At 34.5% G+C, this 17506-nt stretch overlaps 1 protein-coding gene across 5 annotated transcripts in view; it reads right to left on the minus strand.

Moving 5' to 3' along the window:
* The window catches only part of LOC106869117 (uncharacterized), a 378018-nt gene that overhangs the window by 194883 nt on the left and 165629 nt on the right, over positions 1–17506 (minus strand). For 3 of the 5 annotated variants that reach the window (XR_008266909.2, XM_089343460.1, XM_089343462.1), the window contains one exon: positions 7242–7919. The exons of the other annotated variants lie outside the window; for them this stretch is intronic. Coding sequence is in view for 2 of the 3 variants with exons in the window: in XM_089343460.1 (XP_089199586.1) it covers positions 7843–7919 (77 nt within the window). In the remaining variant the exon portion in view is untranslated. Of the gene's footprint in view, positions 1–7241; positions 7920–17506 lie in introns of those variants that run through there. 5 annotated transcript variants of the gene reach the window in all.

Here is a 17506-nt window from a genome sequence, read left to right on the forward strand (position 1 = left end):
TATTTATATACAGTAATCCCTTAACTATCCCAGGTGTTATGTTCCAAAACCTCCCACAGAAAAAAATTAAACTCTGAGAAAATATAAACACCTATCAGCTGCAGAAACTCGGATATACTGAGGAGTCCGTGGTATGAATTTATATATATTAGCCAGAAAAATCCATTATATACTGAGTCTGTGACAGGTGAGCCACAATATGGTGAGAGATTACTGTATATATATATGTATATATATATATAAAAACAAATAGTAAATGAGTATATGCATATATACGTACAGGTATGTGCATACCGACATCCACCTGTATGTATAGGTGCATATCTGGGTACAGGACATTGCAAACAAAACGTAGATGAGAAAACACACAAGCCACATAGAGAACATTCTACTTCATCAGCTACCCACGTTTTAACACCGGTGTTTCGAAGAGCTTGGGCAGGACGCATCGATAAAACGGCTCGTCCCATGGACCGCAAATTAAATTTGTATACGCAAATTAAATCTTGCCATGGAGGAATGTAGTGGTGGACAAAAAACAAGACAGGAAAACAAACAGAAGCTATACGGCCAGACGAGAAAAATTATATATATATATATATATATATACACTTTATGAATAAAGCTGCAAAGACATCACAAAAGCTATTACTCAGAGTTTCATGTCCTCATTCATCAGAGTTTCTAAACCAAAACTGTCCTACAAATGGGAACATGAAACTGTGTAACAATTTTTGTGATGTCTTTCCCGCTTTATTAATAAAGCATATTACACTACCTCCGGTATTTAAGTACTATTTTTTCCACCGTGTTTCGCATGTATATATATATGTATATATATATATATATATATCATCATCATCATCATCATCATCATCGTTTAACGTCCACTTTCCATGCTAGCATGGGTTGGACGATTTGACTGAGGACTGGTAAACCAGATGGCTACACCAGGCTCCAATCTGTTTCTACAGCTGGATGCCCTTCCTAACGCCAACCACTCCGAGAGTTTAGTGGGTGCTTTTATGTGCCACCGGCACGAAGGCCAGTCCAGCGGTACTGGCAATGGCCATGCTCAAAAGGGTGTATTTTACGTGCCACCTGCACAGGAGCCAGTCCACTGGCACTGGCAACGATCTCGCTCAAATGTTTTTTCACGTGTTACCGGCACAAGTGCCATGAAGGTCTTTGCAAGCCGAGTTTTGTGTCCAATGAAGGAGACGACGTTGGCATGGGTGCCAGTCATCGAATTTAGATCAATTTCGATTTCACTTGCCTCAACAGGTCTTCGCAAGCGGAGTTTAGTGTCCAATGAAGGAAAGGTACGCATAAGTGGGCTGGCTACACCCCTGGCAGAGGCCTTGGATTTAGGTCTCACTTGGCTTGCCGGATCTTATCAAAAAAATACGTACTTCATCTTGTGAGAGATAAATATACTTTTTAATAGACACAATACATGTTTTATGTGCTACTAAAAGTTTCTTGTGTTGAGAATATGCCAAATAATGAATTATAACATGTGTAACATCTCTGCACAGTCATCAGGCACAATATACGCTTCCTTCTTGACTTTTCATGTTTCTTCTTTCATTCAATTTTTAGCTCGTTATGCTTTGTGGTTTGTGCATGATGACTGTGCAGAGATGTTACGCATGTTATAATTCATTATTTGACATGTTCTCAGCACAAGAAACTATAAGTAGCACATAAATCATGTATTGCATCTATTAAAAATATATATATATTTATCGATTTTGTATTCAGTTGTCAAGATTCTTCGTGTGAACTCACTCACTTGTCAATACATAGTTTTGGACAAACAGACCTGAAGCAGATCTGGAGTAGAGTGGGCACATCATTGGTGAGGTCATGGATGATGATAAAAGAACTTTGATAAACTTTGAAGATTGATTGAATGACTCAATCGTTAATGAAACACTTGATTAGTTTATTGGTTAACCTTTCTGTTACCACAGTTCTGTCAACATCTGCTGCCTTTACTTCAATTAATTTTTAAAAGAAAGAAGAAATTAATAAAATAACATACTCATTATTAAGCTGGAGTCTGGAACAAATTACATTGTTTACATTTGACGGATATTTGTCCTCATCTTCTTTGTTGCTAACACGCTTCAGCTGATATACCCTCCAGCCTTCATCAGGTGACTTGGGGAAATTTCGTACCTGGGTTCTTATTCCTAAGGTATTTTTTGACATTATTAACATCGAAAAATACCTTAGGAATGAGAACCCAGATTCGAAATTTCCCCAAGACACCAGATGAAGGCTGGAGAGTATATCAGCTGAAACGTTGTGTTAACAACAAAAAAGATGGCACAGTAGGCTGGTGTAGTCTTCTGCTTGGCTGGCTCCTGCCAAACCATCCAACCCATGCTAGTATGGAAGACGGATGTTAAATGATGATATATATATGTATATAAAAGATCGAGGTGGAAATAGCACAGAAGTATGTCTAAGACATTTCAATTTAAGAGGGAATTTAGTAAGAAATTATATAATAATATATATATAATTTTTTATGTAATTTTTTATATAATTTTTTTAATATTTTTTAAATTCCCTCTTAAATTGAAATGTCTTAGACTTGCTTTCACCTCTGTTTTTTATATATAAAAATTTGATTTGTATAAATCTCTAATCTTTTTTCAACTATATATATATATATATATATATATATATATATATATATATATATATATATAAGGACATTACTATACATGAATGCCTCACACTAAGAGGGACTCTAAGGTCAAACTACCATAATATACACATTTTTATCGAACGCGAGAAAATGCAACTCTCAAAGCTATCCCCCTAAACACAGACTAAACTATAGATCATGATTTTGTAGTTATTACAGTAATATGCAACTTTTACTCATCAGTATAGTATGGTCAAGACACATAAAAATAAACAAAAAAATCAACATACCAGACGAACACCTCATGTATTCAGCATAGTACATAGAAGATTGTTTATCCCTATATATCTATGTAAGAGGCTGGCTTTTTCGAATTGCGTCTCAGTACGTGTGTTTTTTTTTTTGGAGGGGGGGGGGGTTCAGAATAAAATTCAGCACTGAATATATTCTGGTTATATATTTAATTAATTCAATAATAGGATAAAGTCTTTTATAAGAATTTACACTAGCTACTTGATAAATTCTTATAAAAGACTTTATCCTATTATTGAATTAATTATATATATATATATATACATTCGCCATGATAGATCGCTAACCACTACACATACTTTATTTTCTCTCCTTGTTTCTTTCTGTGTTCCTTTCTGTGGAAGAGCATAGGCTTGAAACGTTAAAGACTTTTTCACTTCCCGAGCATTATACTAATACATCTGTTTGTTGTCTACACCACCTGTCTTCGTCTTTTGTTTTTTTTTTTGTTATTCTCTCTCTCTCTATATATATATATACATATATATTTATGATGGGCTTCTTTCAGATAGATCTACCAAATCCACTCACAAGGCTTTGGTGGCAAGCTTCTTACCACACAGCCACACTTACACCTACTTTAAATCTAATCTTTTTTATTATTAATGATTTTTCATATTTGCTTAATACTTGTTTACATTTACTTTGAAGCAATAGCATTCCCAAATTCATTCCCCATTTAATGTTTCAAAGCCATTTCTGCTAGTCTCATCATCAGAATGAAATGATGATTTTATTGACATGTTACTTGAAACACTTTGCAGTGGACCACAAAGGCTCATAGGAATATTACTATGACTGATAAGATCAACAATGGCACTTATGTGTGTATTTATGATTGTGTATGGATTGTGTAATCTTGCTAAAACTACATCCGACAGTCTATTCATAGCCAGTGATAGTCTATTTCATTTGCTTTCAATAGATATAAATTTCTGCTCCTATTCCAAGATATATGTTTCAAGGACATTCTGATGTCCTTCCTTCTCTGTTGTCGTCAACTCGTATAATTAGCAGGTTTGGATAAACAAACAACACTCCAACTTGTCTATCTAATTTATTTATTCACTTGTTATTCTTTCACCTCTGACACCCAAAAATCAATTGCACAAAGAGAACCGCACGTGCAGTAGCAGATCGATGGAATTATGGATAAAGATGGATGGATGGATAAAGATGGATGGATGGATAAAGATGGATGGATGGATGGATGGGTGGGTGGAAGAACAATTGGGGTCGGGCGGACAAATGATGAATGGATGGATGGGTGGATGGGTGGGTGGAAGAACAATTGGAGAGATTGTGTGTATGTGTGAGAAAGAGAAAGAGAGAGAGAGAGAAAGGAAAATGACAAGGGTCGAAACTTATGGTTAATAAGCCATGGAAAGAGAACAGACACGACCAGGGGCCAAAGTTGGTTGGAAACAAAAACTGGGTCTCTCAGCAAGTTTATTAACCTTTCGGGTATTTCACTGTCTCTCAAACAGCACATCTTTCTCTCCCTATTTTCCCCTCTCTCTCCGTCTCTCTCTCTCTCATATACATTTTTCTTTTACCCCTTTTTTAATAGTTTCAGTCATTTGACTGCAGTGGCCATGCTGGGGCACCACTTGAAGGTATTTAGTTGAATGAATTGACTCCACTACTTATTCTATCAGTCTCTTTTGCTGAACCTCTAGATATATATACGTACATATATATATGTGTGTGTGTGCAGGTATTTTAGTTTGACACTTGGGAAGAAAGGAAAAGTCTTTGACATTTCGAGCCCATGCTCTTTCACACAAAGGGATGAGAGGGAAAAAAATGGAGTGAAAAAGAAAAAGGATGGAGAGAGAAAAAAATGTGTTAGGATTAACAGTTTAACATAATATATATGTGTGTGTATATATATATATATATATATATACACACACACATGTATAAAGGATCATGGGTATCTACACACACACACACATATATATTCTTTTACTTGTTTCAGTCATTTGACTGTGGCCATACTGGAGCACCGCCTTAATTTTTGTGGATTGTGTCGTTTGCAAGAAGTGACTCAATAGATTGCAGTGTAGTAGCTGCTCTACTAAGTACATCACTCTGATCAGCAAGTTGAGTCATATATGCAAGTGATGTATATTTATATATTTATATATATATATATATATATATATATATATATATATATATATATATATATATATATATATATATAAAGTGAAGTATATTGCCACTTAAATGTGGCTGACCCCTAGGGATGGATGTTACTGTTGCTTTTAGCCCCAGGAGGACATCTCCTCCAGCTAGCTTATTGACACACTTCTGTGTCCTGTTTGTTTTGCCAAGGGAAGTTATCTCTCTCATCGTGATCTGTAGCACGAACGGACCCGGGTTTCAGGGTTATTTCCCGGACACAGAAGTATGTCAATAAGCTAGCTGGAGATGTCCTCCTGGGGCTAAAAGCAACAGTAACATCCACCCCTAGGGGTCAGCCACATTTAAGTGGCAACATACTTCACTTTATCGTGCAGTTACTGTTAATACTTCATTCAGAGAATTAACATATATATATATATATATATATATATATATATATACGATGGGCTTCTTTCAGTTTCCGTCGACCAAATCCACTCACAAGGCTTTGGTCAGCCCGAGGTTATAGTAGAAGACACTTGCCCAAGGTGCCATGCCGTGGGACTGAACTCGGAACCATGTGGTTCATAAGCAAGCTACTTACCACGCAGCCACTCCTAATGGTGAAACTATTTTTTTCGTTTTGGACTTACAACATTTTTGCAAAATAGCAACGAAATATGTGCATGTGTGTGTGTGTGTGTGTGTGTGTGTGTGTGTGTGTGTATGTGTGTGTGTGTGTGTGTGTGTGTGTGTGTGCATAATTGGAAAAAATGGAGATGTTGAGTTTGGAGAAATATTGGTTGACAGCCAGAATCAACATGACCAACACTTGCCAAAATCATAAGAGCAAAATCAGTTATACTTCTTTAATTCTCCGTCTTTTATTTACTTCATCCTCTTCCTTTTTATTTCCTTCTCCACCTCTTCCTTTCTTCTTGTGTCTCACGTCTTTTGTTTGCTTTTCTCATCTTGTGTGTGTGTGCGTGTGCATGCACGTGTGTGTATCATATCTGATGGTTAGTGAGGATGTTAGCATCTAAAGAGGTATGTTATTATCTGTAAGTCTTAGTTAGTGTGCGTGTGTGCATGCACTCACATGTGGGTGTGTATATGCACACATTGTGTGTGTGTGTGTGTGTGTGTGAGAATGTGTTTTAGTGTGTTGTCTCTATATATGAAATCTGATCTCTGACACGACTGCATGGTTAAGTTCATGATACAACCATTCGTTCCCATGTCTAAACACATTTCACTGTATCTTAGGCAAGTATCTTCTCCCACAGTCCAGGCTCAGCCAATAAATACCTTGCAAGTGTAACTCACATAGCTGCGATGACGCCAAGGAAGAAGTCATTTGAGTTGCTAGAAATAACAGCCTATTCTTCAAAGTACACCCTACCCCTTAAATGACAGAAGAGGATAAACTGGATAATGTGATGTCTGATATACAAATGATGGTTTAGTCATGGTGGGAACCCATTTAATCAAGAGTCTGTTGCTTTAGAGCAAGCCTGTGGCTAAATAACTACATCATAACTGAAGAGAAAGCCTCAATATGGTCACTTGAGTTGCTAGAAATAGCAGTCAAACCTCCCTCAAATCACAAAGAAAGATAAATGGATACAAAGTAGGCAGAAACATGTTTGATTGTTTCAATATGGCTGTGCTAATGACTGAATTTTAGTGTGGCTACTTGTCCAGCCAGCTAGAAATAATAACCTAATTCACCTTAACATTACTCACATCTATGTATGAAGGTCTGCAAGGCCATAAGCTTCAGAACAATCCAATAAGAATGAAAAGCAACAGGAGGGGGGACAGGTAAAAAAAACTGTTCTGATACTTGAAAAATGACGAAAAAATTATTTATGGGTGAAACAGCTGTCTGTTAATCTTAAAATACAGGTAAAACAGTTGTTAAAATTCTTCAAGGACAGGTGAAGGACAGGTAACACAGCTGTCAAGATTTTTGAAAACAGGGGAAACCAATGTTAAAATTCTTTAAGTGGGTGTGAAGAGCAGGTGAAGGAGCTATCATGGTTCTTGAAATTGTATATCGGTCAAAGTCTGAGAAATGTAAGAAGGATACGGAGGATAAATGGTCTGACTTTGTCTCATTAGTGATAGGTATTAGTTGAAGAATTCCAAACCAAAAGATTACTTTACGTCATCAAGAATTTAGTTGTTCCCTGGGGAAAGAGAATGGTATTGGAATTGGTAACAACAACCAATCAATATTTGTGATAGATTTTTCTACGATTTGAAGAACAATCAAATAAGAAGGTTTTGTTTTTGAATAAAAGTTGAAGACAATAATAGTTATGCCATGTGTAAGATAGAATTTCATTGGAATATAACAGGAAAGAAACAAAGTAAAAAAGAACACAGAAAAAGACCCATGATGTCTTGAGGAGAAAAAAAAGGAGGTAGTAGATAATAAAATTGTGAAGAAATTGTCTGAAAATAAGATAGGATGACCAACTTTGGAAGTGCCTTTAATTATAGATCTATTTGATCAGAGCTGACTGGGGGCTAAGCATCAACAACAATTTCATGGTTGGAAGGAGATTTATTCAGCTGTAAAAGACAAACATTGGTTCCAATAAATAAATCAGGGAAACCAACTATAAAAATAAACAGTTTTAAAATTAATCAATTAATTATTTAATTAATTCTGCTCCAGATAGTCTCTTTTATTACCTCCTCTCACTTGCAGGGTCTTCCCAAGGCAGGATCTATGATCTTTCAGAAACTGCAGTCAAATTTCCCTGAAGTCTTGTTCTAAGTTCATTAAATCCAGAGATATGTGTTCCTGAAATACAAAAAAAGATAGGGTGGTCGTGGCTGGAGCAACTTTGATCACACGTGTTCCCATGCCTGATCCTTTTACCCCCTATGGAGTGGTAGGATCTTAGTTATGATCTTCTATTCACCAGCCTAGTCCCTCTGTGAAATAGATTTGGTAGACGGAAGCTGAAAGATGCCCATCGTGTGTGTGTGTGTGTTTGTGTCTCCCCACCACCACCACCACTGCTTGACGACCAGTGTTGGTGTGTTTAAGTCCCAGTAACTTAGCAGTCTGGCAAATAGAGATCAATAGAATAATAACCAGGCTTAGAAAAAAGGGAAAAAAATAAATACTGGGATCAATTCATTCAATAAAATTCCTCAAGGTAGTGCCCCAGCATGGCCGTAGTCTAAGGACTGAAACATATAAAAAACAGAAGATAACAGATAATAAAATGGTTCACCAATACTTGACCGATTCTACCAGTTCCGTCATCCTTCTAAATTATGATTGGTTAACAAAACGAATTCTTTGTATTTCTTCATTTCTTTTCTTTTGTTTTATTTGTGTATTTACTTCTTTATAAATAATAATTTTATTCTAAAAGACATTGTTTTATTGCCATTAATTCTTGTTCTATCGTTAGAAGCAATTAGTTATTTATTCGTTTAATATAAATTGACTTCTTAGACTTTTACCATAAGATTTATTCCATTTTTTTTCTTTGCTCATCTCTTGTCTTTTTTTTTTTTCATATTTTTGGCATTTTAATTATTAATGTAGTTTTGTTAGTTTGTTTGTTTTTTACATTTTTTTCTTCTGTTATTGGTTAAAGTTAATAGCTTTTTAATTAGCTTGTTAACATGTCCTCTTAATTGTTCCAACCTTGGAGATAACAGTTGTTGTACTATTGGGAACAACAGTGTTGACATTTCTATGTAATACATTTATGTATGTATGTATGTATTATGTATGTATGTATGTATATATGTATGCTTGCATGTATGTAAGTATGTGTGTGTATGTATGTATACATGCATTTATGTATGTATGAAATGGTTTGATGGAGGGATGTATGTATGTACATATAGATGTATATTGAAGTACAGCATATATATATATATATATATATATATATATATATATATATATATATATATATATATATATATATATATATATATATATATATACATATATATATATATGTATATATATATATATATGTATATATATATATATATATATGTATATATATATATGTATATATATATATATATATATATGTATATATATATATATATATATATATGTATATATATATATATATATGTATATATATATATATATGTATATATATATATATATATATATATATACATAACTAGAGGAGAAGTTTCAGGTGTGGAAGCAAGGTCTAGAATTGAAGAGCCTTAGAGTCAACCTAGCTAAAACCAAAATCCTAATAAGTAGGAAGGTAGATAAAACACAAACCCCTTCAGGTAGATGGCCCTGCTCAGTATGTAGAAAAGGAGTAGGTAGTAACTCTATAAGATGTACCCGGTGCAAGCTATGGACACATAAGAGGTGCAGCAACATCAAAGGCAGGTTAACTAGCAAGTTAGTTTTTGTTTGTGGCAAATGTTCAGGTGCAATAAAGACTGTAAACAAACAGGAAACAACTTCTATCTCATTCCAGGGTGAAAAACTAGAGGTAGTCGATAGCTTCCGCTATCTGGGCGACCAAGTTAGTAGTGGGGGTGGGTGCGCTGAAAGTGTAGCTGCTAGAATAAGAATAGCCTGGGCAAAGTTTAGAGAGCTCTTACCCCTGCTGGCGACAAAGGGACTCTCACTCAGAGTAAAAGGCAGAATGTATGACGCATGCGTACGAACAGCCATGCTACATGGCAGTGAAACATGGGCTGTAACTGCTGAGGACATACGTAAGCTCGCAAGGAATGAAGCCAGTATGCTCCGTTGGATGTGTAATGTCAATGTGAATTCCCGTCAGAGTGTAAGTATCTTGAGAGAAAAGCTGAACATTAGAAGCATCAGTTGTGGCGTGCAAGAGAGACGATTGCGCTGGTATGGACATGTGGTGAGAATGGATGAGGATAGCTGTGTGAAAAAGTGCCACACCCTAACAGTTGAGGGAACCCGTGGAAGAGGTAGGCCCAGGAAGACCTGGGCTGAGGTGGTGAGGCAAGACCTTCGTACATTGGGCCTCACCGAGACGATGACTACTGACCGAGACCTTTGGAAATGTGCTGTGCGTGAGAAGACCCGGCAAGCCAAGTAAGATCGTTGCCAGTGCCCCTGGACTGGTTCTTGTGCGAGTGGCACATGAGATGCACCATTTTGAGCGTGGCTGTTGCCAGTACCGCCTGACTGGCTCCCGTAGGATTTTCGAGCGAGATCGTTGCCAGTGCCCCTGGACTGGCTTGTGCGGGTGGCACATAAAAGACACCATTTTGAGCGTGGCCGTTTTCGTGCGGGTGACACGTAAAAGCACCCACTACACTCTCTGAGTGGTTGGCGTTAGGAAGGGCATCCAGCTGTAGAAACTCTGCCAAATCAGACTGGAGCCTGGTGTTGCCATCCGGTTTCACCAGTCCTCAGTCAAATCATCCAACCCATGCTAGCATGGAAAGCGGACGTTAAACGATGATGATGATGATGATGATGATACATATATACAAACATACATACATATATATATATTTAAAATTATTATAATCGTGCCTTGCGGACATTTATTGTGGTTTTGGAGTCAGGATTTGACTGCTATTTTTTCAGCGTGGTGGTATCTCTTGATACCCTGTATTATAATTTTAAATAATTATTACCTTTGATGGTTTTTATTCCCATGCTGACCACTTGATAAGATCAATATTTTAAAAACCGATCTTATCCTTATTTATATATATATATATATATATATATATATATATATATATATATATATATATATATTTATATATATATATATGTATATATATATATATGTATATATATATATATATATATATATATTTATATATATATATATGTATATATATATATATGTATATATATATATATATATATATATATTTATATATATATATATGTATATATATATATATGTATATATATATATATATATATATATATATATATATTTATATATATATATATATATATATTTATATATATATATATATATATACGTATATATATATATGTATATATATATATATATATATATATATATATATATATATATATATATATATATATATATATATATATATATACACATACATATATATATATATATATATTTATATATATACTGGAGTAAGCATGTAAATGTGCAACAAGGTGGAAAAAAGAGTACTCAAATACCAGAGATAGAATAATATGCTATATTTAAAAGCAGCAGAAATATAACAAAAGACTGTTACTCGGAGTTTCACGTTCCCGTTCATCTAACAAAACTATCCGATGAACAGGAACGTGAAACTCCGAGTAACAGTCTTTTGTTATATTTCTGCTGCTTTTAAATAAAGTATATATATATATACATACACATATATATCTATATACATATATAAATACATAAGGATTTACTTTTCGTAATGAGATAAAAAAAACCAAGGCTGTGTATAATATAGAACATTTATAAATGGAAGGTCTTACAGCTGTTTCCAGGATATTTATTATATCCCTTCATCGGAGATGGTGTGAGAAGATGGTTAAGCAATAGCTTAGGTATACATATATATATGTGTGTGTGTGTATATATATATATATATACACACACACACACACACACACACACACACACACACACACACACACACACACACACACACACACACATAGTCATCCAGTCATAGAGGCAAAGAGAAAATATAGAATATATTATTGAGTCATAGTCCTCCAAGCAAGATTCGAAGGCAATAACTCCAAATAAGACTTGTCTTGGGCTTTGACAAGCCATACAACTGATTGCAGCATGGAAAGCAGATGTAAAATAATGACGATGGTAAACATATCAAATGACTTTGTTTAAATTACTGGAATTACAAAAGAAATGATATATATATGTGTGTGTGTAAAAGTACGAAGAGAAACAACTAATGATATGAACACAATATATATATATATATATATATATATACACACACACACACAAAGATATATGTGTATGTGTGTGTGTATGTATATATAAGCATATATATATATATATATATATATATATATATATATATATATATGTATATATAGATAGATAGATAGATAGATATATAAACATATACACATATAATCTTTCTGACTTTATGGTGAAGCAGATACAAAGTATGTGTGAGTGTGTGTGTTTATCTATATATATTTATTTATATATATTATATACATATATATGTGTGTGTGTATACACATATTATTTTGTAAATTATGATTGTTCCTTTTTTGTTTTGTTTTTTTCCTGTTTGTTTTATTTTTGTTGTGTCTTATTCCTCGTTTCACTTTGTCAATGCTAACAAGTCAAGAGATAATTTACTTTGTAATTATAATTTTGTTTTGTTTTGTTTTTTTTCCATTTCTGTCATGTGACTGGTATTTAATCATGTTTTATTAATTCCCTTGACTAATTCGTTAACTAATTGATTTCTTCATCTATTTTCTCTGCTCGTTCATTCATTCACTCACTCATTCATTCCATATCATTTCTGATTCTGATCGGTCATCATTTTGCTCAGCTTCTTTGATTTAAACTTCAGTTGCTGTTGTTTAACCCTAGGTCTCCCCACATCAACCACCTGTATTATTACAGTTATTTCTTATGGCCACAATCCAACCTTTGTCGTAACAGACACTGTATTAAAATATTAAAATCTAACTGGCAGAATCGTTAGCACACCAGGCAAAATGCTTAGTGGTATTTCATCCATCATTACATTCTGAGTTCAAATTCCACCAGGGTCCACTATGCCTTTCATCTTTTTGGGGTCAATACAACATCTTTTGGGGGTCAGTGAAATAAGCACCACCCCAAAATTGCTGGCCTTGTAACAAAATCAGAAATCATTATTACCTCTGCCTTAGTGAAGGCAGAGGTATTGTTTTCAGTTGTGTTTGTTTGTTTGTTTGTCCATAGACAAGATATCTGAAGAACCACTGGATGGATCGGAATGAAACTTGCAGAGGTGTTTTGCCTTTTGACTGACACAGTCTCATTAGATTTTGGGATCGATCTGGTACTGGACAAGGATTCTGGATTATTTTTCCCATTTTTTTTTTTTTTTTTACTTTACATGTGAAGTTTTACATAGTTCTCTTGCATATGCACACACATACACACATATACGCACCCATTTTCAGCGTTGAACATTACCGTCCCATTTCAACATCATCTCAGTTCAACTCCCTGCCAGGTAACCAGGTCAACAGAGAAATGTTAGCTGTCTTATCCAGGAGAATGTTTATCTGTCATGCACCACTTAACAGCATGCAACAATCCCTAAAAAGCATTTGGTTAAGAGGCGCTCTCGGCTCATCTCATGATGATAATGATGATGATGACAATAACAACTATGATGATGATCACAATGAGAATTACGATGGTGATGATGATGATGATGATGATGATGACCATGACAGTTATGATGATGATGATGGTGATGATAATTATGATGATGACCATGACAATTATGATGATGAAGATGATGATGATGATGACCATGACAATTATGATGATGATGAAGATGATGATGATGATGACCATGACAATTATGAAGATGAAGATGATGATGATGATGACCATGACAATTATGATTATGACGATGACAATGATGACAATTATGATGATGACGATGATGATGAGAATGGCAATGATAATAATCATAATCAATACCATCTTTCTCAGCATCATAACTGTACCCACACACACACAAAAGATTTAAACAGTGTTTAAAACTAGGTACTTCATTACTCAGAGGTTCACTAGTGAATTATTTGATAACTCTGGTGAGAGCTATTCCATCAACACATTTACTGTCACACGTGCCACCAGTGGTTCATTGCAAACTTCACACAGTTGCCATATGTACCACCTTTAGTCGAGCAAATCGACCCCGGGACTTATTCTTTGTAAGCCTAGTTCTTGTTTTATCAATCTCTTTTGCTAAACCGCTAAGTTATAGGGACGTAAACACACCAGCATCGATTGTCAAGCGATGATGGGGGACAAACACAGATGCAGAAATATACACATGCATATGTGTGTGTGTGTGTATATATATATATATATATATATATATCATCATCATCATCATCGTTTAACGTCCGCTTTCCATGCTAGCATGGGTTGGACGATTTGACTGAGTACTGGTGCAACCGGATGGTTACACCAGGCTCCAATCTAATTTGGCAGAGTTTCTACAGCTGGATGCCCTTCCTAACGCCAACCACTCAGAGAGTGTAGTGGGTGCTTTTATATATATATAAATATATATATACGATGGGCTTCTTTCAGTTTCCGTCTACCAAGTCCACTGACAAGGCTTTGGTCGGCCTGAGGCTATAGTAGAAGACACTTGCCCAAAGTGCCACACAGTGGGACTGAACCCAAAACCATGTGGTTGGTAAACAAGCTACTTTCCACACAGCCACTGCTGCACCAGTATGTTTATTTATATATATATATATATATATATATATATATATATATATATATATATATAAATATATATAAATATATATATATATATATATATATATGTATATATATATATATGTATATATATATATATATGTATATATATATATATATATATATATATATATATATATATATATATATATGTATATATATATATATATATATATATATATATATATATATATATATATATATATATATATATATATATGTATATATATATATATGTATATATATATATATATGTATATATATATATATATATATATATATATATATGTATATATATATATATATATATATATATATATATATACATATATATATATATATATACATATATATATATATATATATATATATATATATATATATATATATATATGTATGTATATATATATATATATATATATATATATATATATATATATATATATACATATATATGTATATATATATATATATTTATATATATATATATATATATATATTATATATATATATATATATATATATGTATATATATATATATATATATATATATTATATATATATATATATATATATATATATATATATATATATATATATATATATACATATATATATATATATATACATATATATATATATATATATATATATATATTTTATTTAAAAGCAGCAGAAATATAACACAGAGTTTCACATTCCCGTTCATCGGGAACGTAAAACTCAGAGTAACAGTCTTTTGTTATATTTCTGCTGCTTTTAACTAAAGCATATTACTCTACCTCTGGTATTTGAGTATTCTTTTTTCCACCTTGTTGCACATTTCATGTGCTTACTCCGGTATATATATATATATACACATATATATATTTATATATACATATATATATTGTTGTATTTGGGGATGGTCATGTTGCCAGTTTAGCCAATAAATATATATATAAACATATATATATTAATATATACGTACATATATATATATATATATATATACACACATATATTTATACCTAGAGGTAGGCCCAGGAAGACCTGGGCTGAGGTAGTGAGGCAAGACCTTCGTACATTGGGCCTCACCGAGGCGATGACTACTGACCGAGACCTTTGGAAATGTACTGTGCGTGAGAAGACCCGGCAAGCCAAGTAAGATCGTTGCCAGTGCCCCTGGACTGGCTCTTGTGCGGGTGGCACATAAGATGCACCATTTTGAGCATGGCCGTTGCCAGTACCGCCTGACTGGCTTCCGTAGGATTTTCGAGCGAGATCGTTGCCAGTGCCCCTGGACTGGCTTGTGCGGGTGGCACATAAAAGACACCATTTCAAGCGTGGCCGTTGCCAGTATCGCCTGACTGGCCTTCGTGCAGGTGACACGTAAAAGCACCTACTACACTCTCTCTCTGAGTGGTTGGTGTTAGGAAGGGCATCCAGCTGTAGAAACTCTGCCAAATTTAGATTGGAGCCTGGTGTTGCCATCCGGTTTCACCAGTCCTCAGTCAAATCATCCAACCCATGCTAGCATGGAAAGCGGACGTTAAACGATGATGATGATGATGATATATATAATTATATATACATACATACATATATATGAATAGGTAAATGTGTATACACACACCTAAGTGTGTGTATGTGAGTGTGAAGTATGAAAACACACTTAAGATCTTGTGTACTATACTTGCTCCATTGATCTTTCATCAGCACACATGTATACACATGCTCCCACACACACACGCACACACACACACACACACATGCAATAAACGAGAGATGTGAAGAGGGAATGTCAGGTAAATTGTTTGGGGAAAGAAACAAGAGGGAAAAGAGAAGAAAAAGATTGCGCATTTCTATGTAAATGGCTGATACGAATGTCTTGTGTTCATTCTCATCACTAATGACGGAGTATTATCTCTTGAGCTTAATTAACTAGTAATTAATTAGTGGTGTAGTCATTATCTTCTTGGATAGATCCTCCAATATAATTAAATTTCTTTAGCTCCTCAATAAGCCAGGCCTGTCTACTTGGCTGCTTGTCTTGCTAGAAATAGCAGCCAGATGTTCATTAAATTATACACTGTGCTGTCGTACTCTTTCACATGTTTCAGTCATTAGATTGTGGCCATGCTGGGGCACCACTTTGAAGAGTTTAGTTGGACAGATTGAATTGGCCCCGTTACTTTTTCTTTTTTAGCATGGTACTTATTTTATCTGTTTCTTTTACCAAACTGCTAAGTCATGTGGATATAAACAAACTGTCACTGGTTGTCAGGCAGTGGTAGGATACAAACACAATGCAGCGACAAAAACATATGATGGGCTTTCTCACAGTTTCCATCTAACAAATTCATTCACAAGGCTTTGGCTAGCCCTGAGTTTTAGTAGAAGACACTTGATCAAGTTACATCCTTGTAACTTAGTGGTTCATCAAAAGTGACTAATAGAATAAGTACCAGGCTTTAGAATAAAAGCTCTGCAGTTGATTTTTTTAACTAAACTCTTAAGGGCAGTGCCCCAGCATGGCCATGGTCCAATGACTGAACAAAGTTTTACTGGAAGATAAAAAGTATTAATCCAGATTAAAGAATTGGCAGAACTTCTAAAAGGTCAAGGCAAGAAGTCTTGTAGGATCTGTTCCAGTTCCTTGGCAATGGTAACACTAGTGCCAACTTCTGACAACCCCAGTCATGGCATATATTGGTATCACGCAAATGGCACCCATTCTGGTGGCATGTAAAAGCACATATTACACTGTCAGAGTGGTTGGCATTAGGAAAGGCATCCAGCTGTAGAAACCATGCCAAATCAGACTGGAATATGGTGCAGCCTTCCAGCTTGCTGTCCCTGGTCAAACCAGCCAACCTATGCCAGTATGGACAACAGAGGGTAGCGACCTGGCAGAATCGTTAGCACGCCGGGC

Source organism: Octopus bimaculoides, chromosome 27 (genome assembly GCF_046866305.1).
Source record: "Octopus bimaculoides isolate indiv1 chromosome 27, ASM4686630v1, whole genome shotgun sequence".
Lineage (NCBI taxonomy): Eukaryota > Metazoa > Mollusca > Cephalopoda > Octopoda > Octopodidae > Octopus > Octopus bimaculoides.